This window comes from Aedes aegypti, chromosome 3 (assembly GCF_002204515.2).
Source record: "Aedes aegypti strain LVP_AGWG chromosome 3, AaegL5.0 Primary Assembly, whole genome shotgun sequence".
NCBI lineage: Eukaryota > Metazoa > Arthropoda > Insecta > Diptera > Culicidae > Aedes > Aedes aegypti.
Window position 1 is genome coordinate 241,808,979 of NC_035109.1, and position 14,692 is coordinate 241,823,670.

At 42.5% G+C, this 14,692-nt stretch overlaps 1 protein-coding gene across 1 annotated transcript in view; it reads left to right on the forward strand.

Annotated features, from left to right (window-relative positions):
* The window catches only part of LOC5568385 (fatty acyl-CoA reductase wat), a 108,908-nt gene that overhangs the window by 9,449 nt on the left and 84,767 nt on the right, over positions 1–14,692 (forward strand). Inside the window, exon 2 of the mRNA XM_001658000.2 lies at positions 10,040–10,763. Coding sequence (XP_001658050.1) covers positions 10,589–10,763 — 175 coding nt within the window. The 5' untranslated portion in view covers positions 10,040–10,588. The remainder of the gene's footprint in view (positions 1–10,039; positions 10,764–14,692) is intronic.

A 14,692-nucleotide genomic window follows, 5' to 3' on the forward strand; every position in this document is an offset into this window, starting at 1 on the left:
TTTATTTTTGCTAGCGTGAACCTTATTACTTATTAGAGTTGCACTATCATTCGCTCAAGATGGCAGTTGAGTTCCTTTCGTGCAAATATTCGATAGTCCATAATTGATACACTTTTATGTCGACTGATTGGAACGCTATCGCCATAATTGGTACAAATACTAGACTTCTGAAACCATTTTTTTGGAATCTTTAAGTTAATTTTGTATTAAAACTGTTTAATTCAACTGTTTCGCTTCAAACTAGTAGTCAACAGCAATTAGTCATGCTTACGTTTTAGGAACGCGGTTCAAATCTGATTTGTATCCATATTGTTGACCTATTGCGTTCTTCGGCAGATTTCCCATAAAAACTGCAGGCAAATCACTTCGGCAGCTTCGAATCAGCCGCATTTTAGGCGCCTTTATTTGAATAGATGACAACTCTGGCCAAATTTTTTGTTCTGTCTCGGAAATCTCGTCAGCGGGAAGCAGACAGAACAAAGAAAAGAATCATTTTTAATGTTTTGAGAGAAAATACTGTGTATTTAGCGTTTGAAATTTGGTTTCCGATAATAGTTAAATGGTGCCGAAACTATAAAAAATCATATAACAAGAAATTTCGAGTCTTATTTCATTTCATCGGCTGTGCTTGTATATTATTCCAGTGCGAATTTGAAAATGTTACTTACAACATTCCTAGAGGTACACAAGGAAAATTTTTAGTTTAATACTTGACTATTTTTTGCCAGATTTCTTTAAAAATTACTTGTAAGTTTTTCTGGTGAACTATTGGCGAGTTTTTAGAAATTCGAAATACTTAACTGTTTTCACCAATGGCGGAATTCTCTCGAATCTATCAGCAGCGTATTCAAATTTGATGAAAACTTTTTGTGATGATTCTTGAAGAAATCACCCTATTTTAAATATTATTGACAAATTGTTTGCGGAAGTTGGCATGGCTACCTGACCTGCAAGATTTTTAGTGAATTTTGGTGGGATCTTTTTTTGAGATACTTATCAGCCCCTATCGCTGTATACACAACACTCTCTTCCCCCTAAACCCAAATCTATATGCTACTTGTACTCCATTCACGGGGTACCAATCACTGTTCCATATGGGGGGATAATTTTATAAGCAAAGAAATAAATGTCCTCTTGATATCGTCTAGCTTGTAAAGAACGCACTGAACAAAAAGAAGATTAGAATTCCCAACACGGTTTCTTTATTCGATATCAATTAACTGCTCAATATCATTACGGTCCAATAGTCAGTACTCACGAATTCAATTTATAATCAGAAGTAAAATACAAAAAAGTGAATGGATATGCTGGAGGCAAGTCGACACCAGCTCTACAATATCGAGTGATGTATATAATTGAAAGCAAGCGCACACATGATCAAAAAATGATCATGAACACCAATATGATTAATTATTATAAATTATAACCAGTATTTCTATGAACACTTCAAAAGTTGACGCTCATAAACTTAGCGTCTTTATAACTTCAAGACGTTGTACTCCCCGTGTGAGGTCAGATAGTCAAGTGGTATGATCTTTCGGATTCGATGATTTGAGACCTTCTTGATCCAATATATCCATTTATACGATCCACATCCTGGAACGAACACTTTATACAGCACTAATGGTGGATGTGCGCAACCAGTAATCACTTTTTACCGGTCCATCGAAGGTCTACAACTCCAGCAATGAAGGAAAAAAATCCAGCAGTTATGGTGTTATTTGCGAATTTTGGGCCGTCCCCCGCGAGAGGGGGTCCGGTGTAATAAATCGCAATTACACGCACTGACATGTGCTAAAAACCAGAAGAAGGAAGCGATTGCAGATGGTGTTCGTGATTAGTTCGATGGAAAGGCTGTACCGTCGTTTTTTTCTCGTTGTCATTCTGCGGCATCGGCGATTGTAGTGCAATGTGTACATACGCTGTTTGCACATATAAAATAATTAATTTACAATTTTGCGCTTCCGATGACGTTGGACGAGGTTATTGGAAATCATCACCAACCAAGACAAAGCAGGAGCCGTACAGTCATGGAACAGTTTTTTTTTAAATACAATCAGTGATTTTGAAGTTTACTGTAATACCTTTTTCTTAATAAATCTCCTAACTGTTTTGTGGAATACCTATAAGCACATTGAAACCGAATTAAGTACTGTAATTAGTCGACCAAAATCGTTACCACATCCGGAAAGTTGTATTTTTCTGAGCTTTCTTTCTTGATGATTGCTTTCAATCGCTAATCCATACCTAGAATAAATAGTCACCTAGGTAAACCAATCTAGTGCTGTGCACCTGACAGTCACTTTTCATCATACACACATCCATTACACTTGAGCAATCGGACCACGAAGCCGACCTCTACTAGGTAGTTAGTGGTTGTTGTCAGGCCAGATCAGGCCAAACACCGCAAAAATATCGGTTATGTAAAAGTTGCAAATATCAACAGCGCACCGCAGCTAGTCGTCGTTGGTTGGGCTGTCACCACCTCTCTACTGAGGTACGATCTATGCTAAGTGGCAAAGACAACAATCCACCTTACCTTACTGATCTGCTTCTTCGAGCTGTCCAACTGTTGATGAAAGCGACCGGCGGCGAACAGAAGTCCAGTTTTGAAAAAAGTTGGTATGAACGCAATTCATCTACAATTTAAATGGAAAAATATGTCTCATCATCATCTGGACGCGAAATCATGTTTCAAAAGCTTTTTTCAAGACTGAAAATAAGTATTGAGTAATGATTTTTTTTTTTATTTGAACCACTGTGCGGCGTCGATCGTCGGACTATGAACTTACCATCAAGAGCGAAGACCAAGAGATTGGTCGGTCAGGACTGAATGCGATACCTGGCTTGTGAGCGGAGGAAAACTCTGATTGGTATGGGATTGGGCAATTGCACTGCAAGATCAATGTACGGTGACAATGTTAAGAAACGGATGGCTTTCAGAATGATCGAAGGTCAATTGCACTTTGGATTCATCCCTGCACCGCGTGCACCAGGTATAACATTTAAAATAATGTTCAATACATTCAAGTTTCAGACAGGTTTTCTTTTTTTTTATAACATTTAGATAGTTCTTGTCCGAATTCGAGTCAAGTGGAATCTGCACATTTTCCTGTTGCTGAAGACATCAAGGTTGTTGGGGTGAAAAAAATAGGCTTGGCATGTCTGAGCGAATATTTTTCATAACACAAACATTAATAGGTACCATGCTCGCACAGTTGTGGGTCACATGCAGTTATGGATCAGTTTGGCGTTCAATATCGAATAACTCGCTCAAAATATACACGTAAACATAAAACATATTTTCTCCAAGTCGCATAGACCCCCTGAGAAGGTAACTCAGGGAATGCGTGGATGACGCACCAACGACGACCAGCTAAAACTAGCCCATGCACTGTACTTGAGTTTTTTTTTTTTTTTGAACTGTTCAAGTGGTGTACAGTGCATTGACATTATCCTTGGCTTCAGACCCTTATCTTCTCGGAACCACCTTACGGTATTTCTTCGGGAGGAACCAGTGCATATAGCACAACACATGTAGCAGAACTGCTTCTCCTAGACAACTTAAACAATGTTACAGGGGACCAGCCTACACACATCAATAGCCTCTATTATATTGTCGGGGGACGTGTCCCCTCTGCATGTAGCGAGCATGCGAACTCTCACAACAATGAAACAAGGGCATTCGAACACGACATGCTCCGCTGTTTCCTCCACTCCAGCACAATTGGGGCACGCAGGAGATTCTGAGTGTCCGAACCTATGCAGGTACTGTCTATAGCAACCATGTCCTGATAGAAACTGTGTCAGGTGGAGGTTCACTTCCCCATGAATAATACCAATCTGACACATTGTGTATTAGCCGATGAGTCCATCTACCCTTAGTGGAATCATCTTAATCATGCTGCCAACTTCTGAGCGTTGCCCCTTTACACGTGTCGCGGACTCCTCTGGTACCTCTTTGATTGAAGCAATGAACATCTTGCTTAATGATGAGTCCGATGGGCGTTTTCCCGACACACGGAGATATGCGCCCGTTGCTCGGACTTGCGGTTGTTGACCACCACCACCTCAGTCTTGTGATGGGCCAGTCCTAGTTTCCTAGACTTCATCCATTCCTCAACTATGGAGATAGAGTGCGCTGCTGTCAACTCTACTTCCTCCATCGATTCACCATAGACCACAAAGGTGATATCGCCGGCGAAGCCAACAATCTTAACACCCGTCGGAAGGGGCAGTCTCAATACGTCATCGTACATCGCATTCCATAACAGCGGGCCCAGGATTGAACCTTGAGGTACTCCCGCGGTAATTCGAACGCTTTTCTGTCCCTCCTCTGCATCATGCAGTAGAATCCTACCATCAAAACATCTTTCTAGAAGCTTACACAACTGCACCGGTACCTTCTCTACATCCACATGACAATCGCGCAGTAACGGATGCCGCTCATTTTATACTCGATTGCCACCTCAACTGTCTGAACGACCGTCTGGATAGCAGAGTAGATTTACCTTTCCTGAATCCAAACTGGTTGTTGGACAAGCAGTACGCACCTTCCGTATACGGTACTAGCCTGTTGAGAATCAACCTCTCCAATAACTTGCCCGTTGTATCTAGTTGACAGATAGGTCTATACGCCGACTGGTCACCTGGTGGTTACGGCGAGTAGGCTAATAGTGCGATTGCCCTTGTCCCGGTAAAACCTTGACAGGCCTCTGCATACGTTCAGAACCCATCTGTCGTGAGTGATGAGTGCTGGGCTCGGATGGCCAAACCCCGATCTACGCCAATCCGGCTATGAACACGATTCTCATAAGAGATCGTGCCAACCCTTGCGTGGCCTCCCTGCTTGCATAGATAACCATGGGATCATGAAAGGCGACTACGTACGGCTGGAAATGATAGTAGCCTAGACGGGGGACCCTGAAGTATGGAAGAGAGCCTAATTGAAATCGGAGAAGGCGCTGCGAACCCTTTCGCTAAAGGTGACTTAGTAAGATCACCACCATCGCTGCTATTGCCCTAGCAGTGCGATCAGGAGCAATAGCAACAGTTGCTTCAACAGCAGCAGCAGCATCAAGAGCCGCAGCAACAGGCTCAAGCCAATGCATGGTCGAAAGTACCAAAGCTACCGAGAGCTGCAGCAGCTAAGAAACTGGTGGACGAGTTCGTCGACAAAAGAAGCAATGTGCACAAAGACATCACGACAAGATCCAAGGCACCCTTGGACTAGCTGTCAAGGAATGGGCGACCGTTGCACAGAAAGCGGCAGAGTTTTCGGCATTCAAGACTGCCTTAGAAAGATGGTAAGCGCCGACTCAATAAACGGCGACGCCAATCACTTTTACGAGGGAAACCAAAGCAAAGAGGGACAAAGCCCAGAGGACGAGAAGCGTACCTTTCATGCCGAAGAGACCAAGAGCATCATGCAGATGCAAAATCGGGTGATTCCAAGAAACACAATGACGCTCCCGTCAACGAGACAGGTCCAGCGAATGCAGCATGCAGCGAACACAACACAATTAATGACGTAACCTTCTGTAGTCCTGGGCTGTCAGGAAGTTTGAACTGGCGAGTGAGTGAGAAGTATACCCACAGCGATTCGGTACAATATTGGTAGCGGACGGCAGTTGGAAGCGCGTGCGATTCAATCAAAGGTGCGGAGATGGAAAACGTCGCAGTATGACAAGGAGGTGTTCGTTTAGGAGTTGAGGTTGGAGCGCAATGCTCAGCGCTTTACTGTGAATGAGTTGACAGCGACATTAGCACGAGCTTACCATGCCGAGGGAGGGTAAACCGAGACGTAGTCGCCGCCCAGCCTACTGGTGGAACTCGACGATTGCCGATCTGTGTACAAGCTGCTTTCGGGCTAGGAGAAGTATGCAAAGATTCCGCAACGAGACTGAAAGAGCAGATCGAAGACCAGCGTACAAGGTGGCAAAAACCGCTCTCAACAGGGTAATCAGACACAGCAGGGAAACCTGCCAATTCAAATCCGTGAGGTGACACCTATAGAGTTGCAATGGCGAAGTGAAGGGACCCAGCTTTACATTTCGATAGGTGTCCGGAGAAGATGAAGACTACCATTGAAGCGCTATTCCTGCGGCACGAACAGACGACACCGTACGAAGCTCAGCATATCCATGAAGAAGAAGTCCAGGTAACGAACGATGACCTGATCGCGGTGGCGAAAGCCTTAAAAACCAGGAAGGAGCCGGTATCGACATGCACACGAATGCCTTTTTGAAGGGTAGATCCACCGTTGATGCCATTCAAATGGTCGTAGAAGTTATGGGAACGGCGCGGAAAGATGATCGATACTGCGGAGTAGTCACGGTAGACGTAAAGAATGCCTTCAACAGTGCCAGTGGGCTGCGATCGCCGAATCGCTGCACAGACTGGAGGTCCCCGAGTATTTTTGTGCGATTTCGAGAATCTACTTTCAAAATCGTAAACTGCTATACGAAACAGACGCTCGGAAACAGTGATGGAAAAGTTCGCATCATGAAGCAGCTCCCGAGTGTATACTAACGCTTAACAAACATCACAGACTCCCGAACTGGCTGAGTAAGTCCGCACCAGTCTGCTCGGGAGAACATGCCAAAAAAAAGTATCAACAAACTCGGGAACGTTTACTCGCGAGTAACCGAGCAAGGTGTGATTTATTATGGTTTTGTCAGACAAAATAATTGTATAACCATCAATTTGACAGTAAACTACTAGTTTGTAGTCAAAAACCCTTGGACACTACAAATCGCAGAAGAGAGGCAGCTTTTTCCTAAAAGCACAATATGACTCTGAATAGCTCCGAACACGTTCACGAATCACTTTTAGCTTCGGTTACTCGGGAGCACGACAGATGCGAGTATACCAACGCTCTGACGCTCGGGAGCGTTTTTGTTTCAGTTCAGCAGAAATGTTATCCACTTTCCATCACTGCTGGGAAAATGTGTACAATAATCACGGCGGACATTTCACAGGGTTCTATTCTTAGCCCGACTCTCTGGAACGCTATGTATGATGGAGTGTTGAAGCTGAGCTTCCCCCGGGGTGTGAAGATCTTCGGCTTTGCGGATGACGTGGTACGAGCACCGTGGTCATCGGCGAATCACTAGAGGAAGTAGAGGCACTTGCTACTGAGACAGTAGACGCAGTGGAAGAATGAATGCGAGGGAAGAAGCTACTCATCGACTCAGAAGTCAGACACCAGGGAGTGATGATCGGCTGAGCTACAAAAGCCATGTCGATTATGCATGTGAGAGAGTCGTGAAGGCTACTTAACAACTCTGTCCCGGATCATTCCCATCAATTCAGCGATCAGCAGCAGCAAGAAACGACTAATGGCGAGCGTGTCAACATCGATACTTAGATACGCTGGCCCCGTGTGGCTGACAGCACTGCATACGAAGAGAAATCGCTCCAGGCTGAATACGGGTACGTTCAGGCAGATCGTACGATATCATCGAAGGCAGTATAATGTGATTGCAGAATTGATTGTTATAAGCCGTCAACTCGAAGAGGACAGCAAATTTTACTGGGACCGAGGCTCGCGCGGAATTCGGAAAAGAGCAAGAGATGAAACCATGAGGAAATGGCAACAGCAGTGGGATAGCGCTGAGAATGGTAGATGGACCCACCGACTAATTCGTGCTTGTCGATGTGGGTAAACAAGAAATACGGAAATACTTGACGTAGTTTTTGTCTGGTCATGGCTGCTTCAAGAAATACCTGTATAGGTTTGGACACGCAAGTTCGCCTTTATGCAACGGGTGCGACGATGTTGAGGAAACCCCTGAGCACGTGCTCTTCGAAAGTCCGCGCTACGAGCATGGGCGATTCGAGATGAGATCCGTCGTCGGCAATGACGTAAATGTTCACAATCTTGTCCGACGAAAGTGTGCTGATGAAGAAAAATGGGACGCGATAAACAGGACAATCGTCCAACTGATGTCTCTGTTACAACGAAGATGGTGAGAGGAGCAGCGGCACTTAACGCAGCGGACAGCACATGGCTCTCAGTCGTTGGGGCAGCCGGAATCGTCGGACCGACCCCGGCTCTCGACAAATCAGTCTGTTGGAGCGTGAAAACGAAGAAGACCAACGGGCGCGACCGGAGTGGACTAGATCCTCTGTCGTGCACTAAACCGAGTTGAGCGGGCGTAGCGTAGTATCGATAATAAATCGTTAAGGCGCCTGCAAACCGGAAATCATCCTCCATCCAGAATTGCAAGACCGATCCTTTCAACTCGTATACGCGGGGTGCAATTGCTTTGTGCCCGTGGTACCTGTGGAAGCGCTGTCTAGTTCGGGCTGTTTTTCTTGATCTAAGACTTGATGTTGGTCTCTTCACTGTTGCCACGTCCTCTCGATCGCGGAACTATCTTATCTGTAACGGAGAAACACGTTCTCAGTAGCGGAAAACACTTCAGTCTGGCACGACGTAGTGCCCGTTCAGCTTTCTGCCATGACATTTCTCGTAGTCCTGTATTTCAGCTAAGACTGATTGTAGCAATTTCAGTAGACTTGCTTTCAAGCCCTTTGTTGATATTGCTTTTGCTTTCAAGAAACTCGGCTTCTTCCTTGCTCTTGATTTAGCCTCTTTCACCCCCTTTGAACGATCAACTACAGAAGAGAAGCGATTCCACCCACACACAAACTGAGCGTCCGTACTCTAAGGCATGAAGAGTTTACACGTTTGTGTTTGCTTATTTTCATTCCCACAGTTGTGAAGAGTATGTTTTACAACCCCAGTGCTCCAAAGAGCAAAAGATTTGTTTTTTCCCTTTTCAGACAGCTCTTCGTTGTCTCTTTACAGCTCTTTGCTCAAAATAGTAAAGAGGAACGAGAAATTCTGCTCTTGCGTTGACGGAGCAACCAACCTCAGTTCATCCCAAAAGCAATGATGATGTGCTTGCAGAGCTTCGCAGTAAGCAAGAGCTGTCAAATGAAAGATGTGCATTTGGCTAGAGCCCACATTCCTCTCCACTTTCTCAGTCACGGATTATTCAATGAACATCGAATGCTGACTCAAAATTGTTGTGAGCGTACGAGTCCATCTATCAGATTAAGATGAGCAAAATAAAGTCCGCTTACATGTCTGGTACTGGGGAATCTTCCTCATTGAAAAATAAGGTAACAGAGGGGAAAAAAGGGGCTACAAATCTCGTAGAACGATAAATTTGCCCTAATCAAAATGTGTAGAATCTGTTTACAGCTATCCTACGATTTAGGACGTTCTTCATCTACGCGGTTTAGTCGCGGTTGATTTCAATGGTTTCCATGTCGGGCAACAACTACCTAGATGGGGTAGAGTAAGGTGGAGCGAAAGTTCGACCTTAAAGGAATGATCAATGTTTTTAGAAAAAACTATAATAGTTGAAAAGAAATAATACCACACAGTGACTCTTATTAATGTTCGAATCCTCTGAGCAGAATCTCAATAGAGAAACTTAAAAGTAGATGGAGTACCGTGTACCTTTTAATTCCGCTCCTAAATGCTTATCTTTGACAGATACGCGTATTTCGACTACCACTTGCAGTCTTCTTCAGTATCAGTTACTCGTATCCACCACACAGTGGACCTTAACACATTGGCTAAAATTATGCTAAACAAATTTGGGTCAAAATATTTATCCCTTTTAGTTATAACAGTTCTAAAATTTAATATCTTAAACGACCTTTGCCCTACCAGTGGGACAAAAAATCACTGGTAGAAACGCTAAATATCGATACTTTTATGACAGACATACTTTGAACCAATGAGTGAAAGTTTACTTGAATAACATTCGAACAGCCATCACATTCGTAACATTTGTTTTGAATTGCACTAAAAATATTGAAAAGAAGTTTTTACCCCACTTTACTCTGCATAAAAATTTGCGAAACCCCGAAACTAACAGTGTTAAAGAAAATAGAATAGATCATGACCAGGCACCAGTACCGATTGAGCCAACCTAAGTGTTAAGTCATAAAAGCTGCCCCGCACACAGCACACTCATTAAAAAGCCATTGTAACATGTTTAATTTTCTTCTTCAACAGCGACAACAGCAGCAGCAGCAAGACGGGACGACAACTCGACATTGGCAACAGAAACAGAAACCCCAGTAATCCAACACCCCCTTTGGCTGTGGTCATATCTGGGTCCACCTCTCGCCTTTAGGAGCAAAGGAAAAACTTAGTGTCGGAATCGTTGATGTGGTGGTCGCCGGTGCTGTGAGAAATGCCAACACGAAGAAAATCGCAGCAATTATAACTCGAGTGTGGTGAATTAGTGAAGCGAAGCGCAAGAGTTGAAAGTTTATCCAAGAGTGCGCGCGACTTATTACACATACGAATTTTCGAAACCTTCGCTCGTTGGTGCAATCTTGCAGGCAGGCAGAGAGAAAAAAGTGAGTCTAGTGAGTGTGCGAGAAGACGACAAAACAAAAAATATTTACTAGTCGTGTCGTCATACAATCTCCAGTGTTTGTGGGTACTGAAACCGTGAAAATTGCAAACCGGCACGAAAAGTAGTGGGGTTAGTAGAGGAAGGAAAAAAAACCACTGCTAAACAGTACAGAAGAACAGCGAAAGCACACATCTACGAAAATGACCGTGGCAGCATATCAGGACGGGGCAGCGGCGTCAAAGCTGCAACCCACAACAGTGGACCCAACCATCATCACCAATGTGGCACAGGTCGAGCAGAAGCTGACCGATATTCAGCAGTTCTACGAGAGAACGAGTGTTTTCATCACCGGTGGCACCGGATTTCTGGGAAAAAGTAAGTAGCAAGATGGGGATGGGGTGGGGAATTCACGGAAATTCAATAACATGGCACTACTGAACTTTCTTGATATGAGAATTTCAATTGTGACAAAGTCTCTAGTAGGAGACCTACTAGCAGCCATGCGGAAATGAAACTAATCCCGTAACCAACTAGTTCTGGTCTTAAAATCTCTTAGAAATAGGAAATTTGGTCTTTGAACACCTAGGATGAAATGCATGCAACCATAAGTCAAATCACAATACTTCACCGCCAGCAAATTCAACGGCGAAATGTTCCGTTCTGTTCTCAAATCTCTTCCCAAAATGTCAAACGCCTGCAGATCGAGGAAGGTGCTAATTTCACAAATCTGGTTTAGACAAAAACCAGTAGTTTCTCTCGTCAATCCAGCCAGGCAGGCAAACCGTCTCACTAATCGAACATGCCTCTCTGTCGTCAAGCAGTCTTGTCCCGTCTGCTAGTCTCTGAAAGAGATTCATTCCCGGGAACCGGTTCCCAAGGGCGATAAAAACAAAACTTTTATTTCCGCACAAGCGACGCAAATTCGTGGAATGATTCCTCTTCGGTGAAAACCGATGTCGCACATTCGACCATGTTAATTGGGCAATGCTAACAGAGGTGTTCATTGTTTTCAAGATGCATGTTCTGAAGAGTTTCTATTCCGTCTACGAAAACGGAATATTGCAGAGGATGTTAATGTTTTATGACCATAAATGATCCCGTCATCTTCAGGAAGATACATCTTGAAAATTTGAATGGACTAGCCTTGAGAATAAATTTTATGTTCTTATGAATAACCAATATGGCGCCACACGTGCAAATTTTTCTACTACCAGGCTAATGACCTGACTAATCAAACAATACGAGCCCAGCGTGTATGCTAATGAAAAGTTAGATTTACAGGCAAATATTAAAATTGCTGACGTCATGCTACAGTCCCTTAAAAATTGGCGATCGGATACGATCATCTACATTAGGTGTAGGGTTTTAGAAACATTGATTGTAAACATGTGACGTCACTCCTATCTCACCATATCCGGACCACTAGATCATTTTTCTTCGCAAATTTGTTCGAGGTGGATAGGAATGACGTCGTCAAGTAGCTGTCAGTTTTCGGAATATATAACCTTCTCAATATAGTACACCGTGGGGTAACCTATATATTTTCTACCCTTTGGTCTATTTTGTATCAAATTTCCCAGTTCAAATCAAACTGTCCACTTAGTTCGCATTTTGTCTTGATAGATAAGACTGTTTTTCACTTGCATCAATCTTTGTTTATGGAAAATGTCTATGTTCTGACTGAAATTAACTTAATTCAATCGGTTCATCCATGCTACCGTTACAACACATTACACGCAAAAAAATCGAAGCCGTCAAAAACTTTTCGAGCGTAAAAAAAACTTTTTTGAAATTTCTGGGCTAAAAGCGCAAAATTCCTTCGGTTTTCCATTGTTTATCGGTCGATTTGTCTATGCGCAAGCATACTAAACAAACAGTTTCTCTGGCTTTGTCTCCAATCGAATGTAAATGCCGGAGGTCCAAAATATATACTTTGAGGGTCCAAAATTGGTTACACAGTGCAAATCATAAATTGATACAAAAATCCAAAATCACTTCCTTAAGATTCCAAAATACGACCCTTACCCTACGTTACATTAGAGTTCTGAACTTATTGTCTTTCAAGTGTTTGGAACATTGTAGGCTAATTTAGCTAATTTAAAATATATCAAAAGAAAATTCTTTGGTATCATCTTCCTCTGTTTTTTTTTCTGTCGTTACGTACCGTCGGAGACAGAGCCTGCTTCTCAGCTTATTATGAACTTGAACTATCTTCGCCAAATAACCACTTTTGCATTTTATATTGTGTGGCAAGCAGGAAAATACTTTATAACTTGCGAAGTCGAGAAAATTGAGAACCCACGACTCTCATCTTGTTTGCGATACGGCTATAGGCCTTTTCATGAGACAGGTTCGTCTACAACGATGGAGGACCGATTCATACACGGGCCTGGAATTTTCATAGAAGAACTGTCAAATAGCTTCTGAGTCAGCTGGTTTGAAACGTCACGTGAAAAGGCCTATGTGGGCCCTCAACATGAATACATTGGTTCGTCTCATGTCGAATGTCGAAAAACAAAAGAAATCCCGAAATGTCTAAAGAAACGAAACTTCTAAAGGACAAAACATCGAATTATTTATTCTTTCAAGAAAGAATCATTCTTTCAAAAAAAAAAATTCCCTTCCATTGTTTTTCTTTTTGAAGTTTTACCCTTTTGAAGTATTGTTCCTTCGATGTTTTGTCCTTTCGACATTTTGGCATTCGAAGTTTTGGAATTCAACGTTTTCGAAGTTTTCCTTGAAGTTCATGACCAGGATTCTGTGAGAATACTATCCGAACTATTGTGAGAAATGTGCTTTATTTTTTAGGCATTATAATTATCAAGAATTGTAGAAAAAACATGCCCAAAATTCAGTGAGCAATTGCAAAACTTTTTGTTCAAGCTTGAACAAAAAGTCGGCTTTCGCATTGTGCAAAAAGGTTTTGATAAATCCTAATCGTTTATTTTTTCTATATTGATCGTAATCAGTTTTGATTCGTCTCACAACTAGGTAACGGCTCATTGTGATATAGTGAGGAGTCAAAATACAATTCTTCAACGTCATATTTAATAAAATGTTTACTACAATATCTAGATCTACGGGCATCTCCCTCCATTCCTTCCGCATAATTAAATATATGAATTTCCTTTAAAATACATTGGCGCCATCATAATGCAACATAACCATATAAGCACAATTTATTTTGACCAAACAATCATAAGCAGCTACTCACACCAAAAACACCTCAATTAAAGGAACCATGTTTTACGCCGAACACCACGCACACATTGATTCACACAAGATATTTTCTCAATCCTGACGGATGAAAAACGTTCTCAATTATATGCGGTCATTGAGGGAATTTCTCAAAATTTCGTTCTTATAGAAGATTTACGGTGTGAGATTGGAATGAAATCCTTCAGTTAAGGTGCACGAGGATTTTCCATAGTGTAAATAAATGCCCGGTGAAGTAAATCCTCTGTGTGACTGTGTGGGCGGGAAGAAATCTTAATGTGGCGTGGTCGCTGATTGCGCTCGGTACCTCTTCGTCCATGCGATTTCGGTGAAAAAGTGCAAAGTGGATAATTGAACTGAAGTTATTTATCGAAATACAGTAGTTTTATTGCATTTATGGTATACAAGTGGACGAACCATAAGAGCTTTCACAAAATTACACTTGGAAAATGAAACTATATTCGCATACCCGCCGTAGTGGAGCATTTCTTATTGGATACGACGAATATTAGCGCTTGCGACGAAGTAAATCGAAACCTTAGTTCGTACATTCGGTGTGAATGAGCTGAATCCAAGCCTAAAGTTTCGCACTACACTAGATGCAGATGCCTAACAAAGCACTAGATGCCTAACAAGCAATAATTGACTAACCAATTGATTAGCCATCCAACAGTATACATTATACGTATATACGGGACCTTCCTTAGCTACAAAGCAAAACCATGCTGAAGGTGTCTGGGTTCAATACCCAGTCGTTCAAGGATCTTTTCGTAATGGAAATTTTCTTGACTTTTCTGGGCATAAAATATTATCGTATCTGCCACACGATACACGAATGCGAAAATGGCGGCTTTAAAAAAAGAAAGCATTCAGTTAACAACTGTGGAAGCGCTCATTTAATACTAAGCTGAGAAGCAGGTTTTGTCCCAATGAGAACCTAATGCCAAGTAAAAGAAGAAGAATAAGAAGGTGAAGAAGAGGAATATATGGGACGAAAAAGAAGTGCAGGAATGAACTCAGAACATATCATTTCATGCGAGAAATATCGTCAATCAAACAACTTTATATACCATGTAGTGCGAATGTGA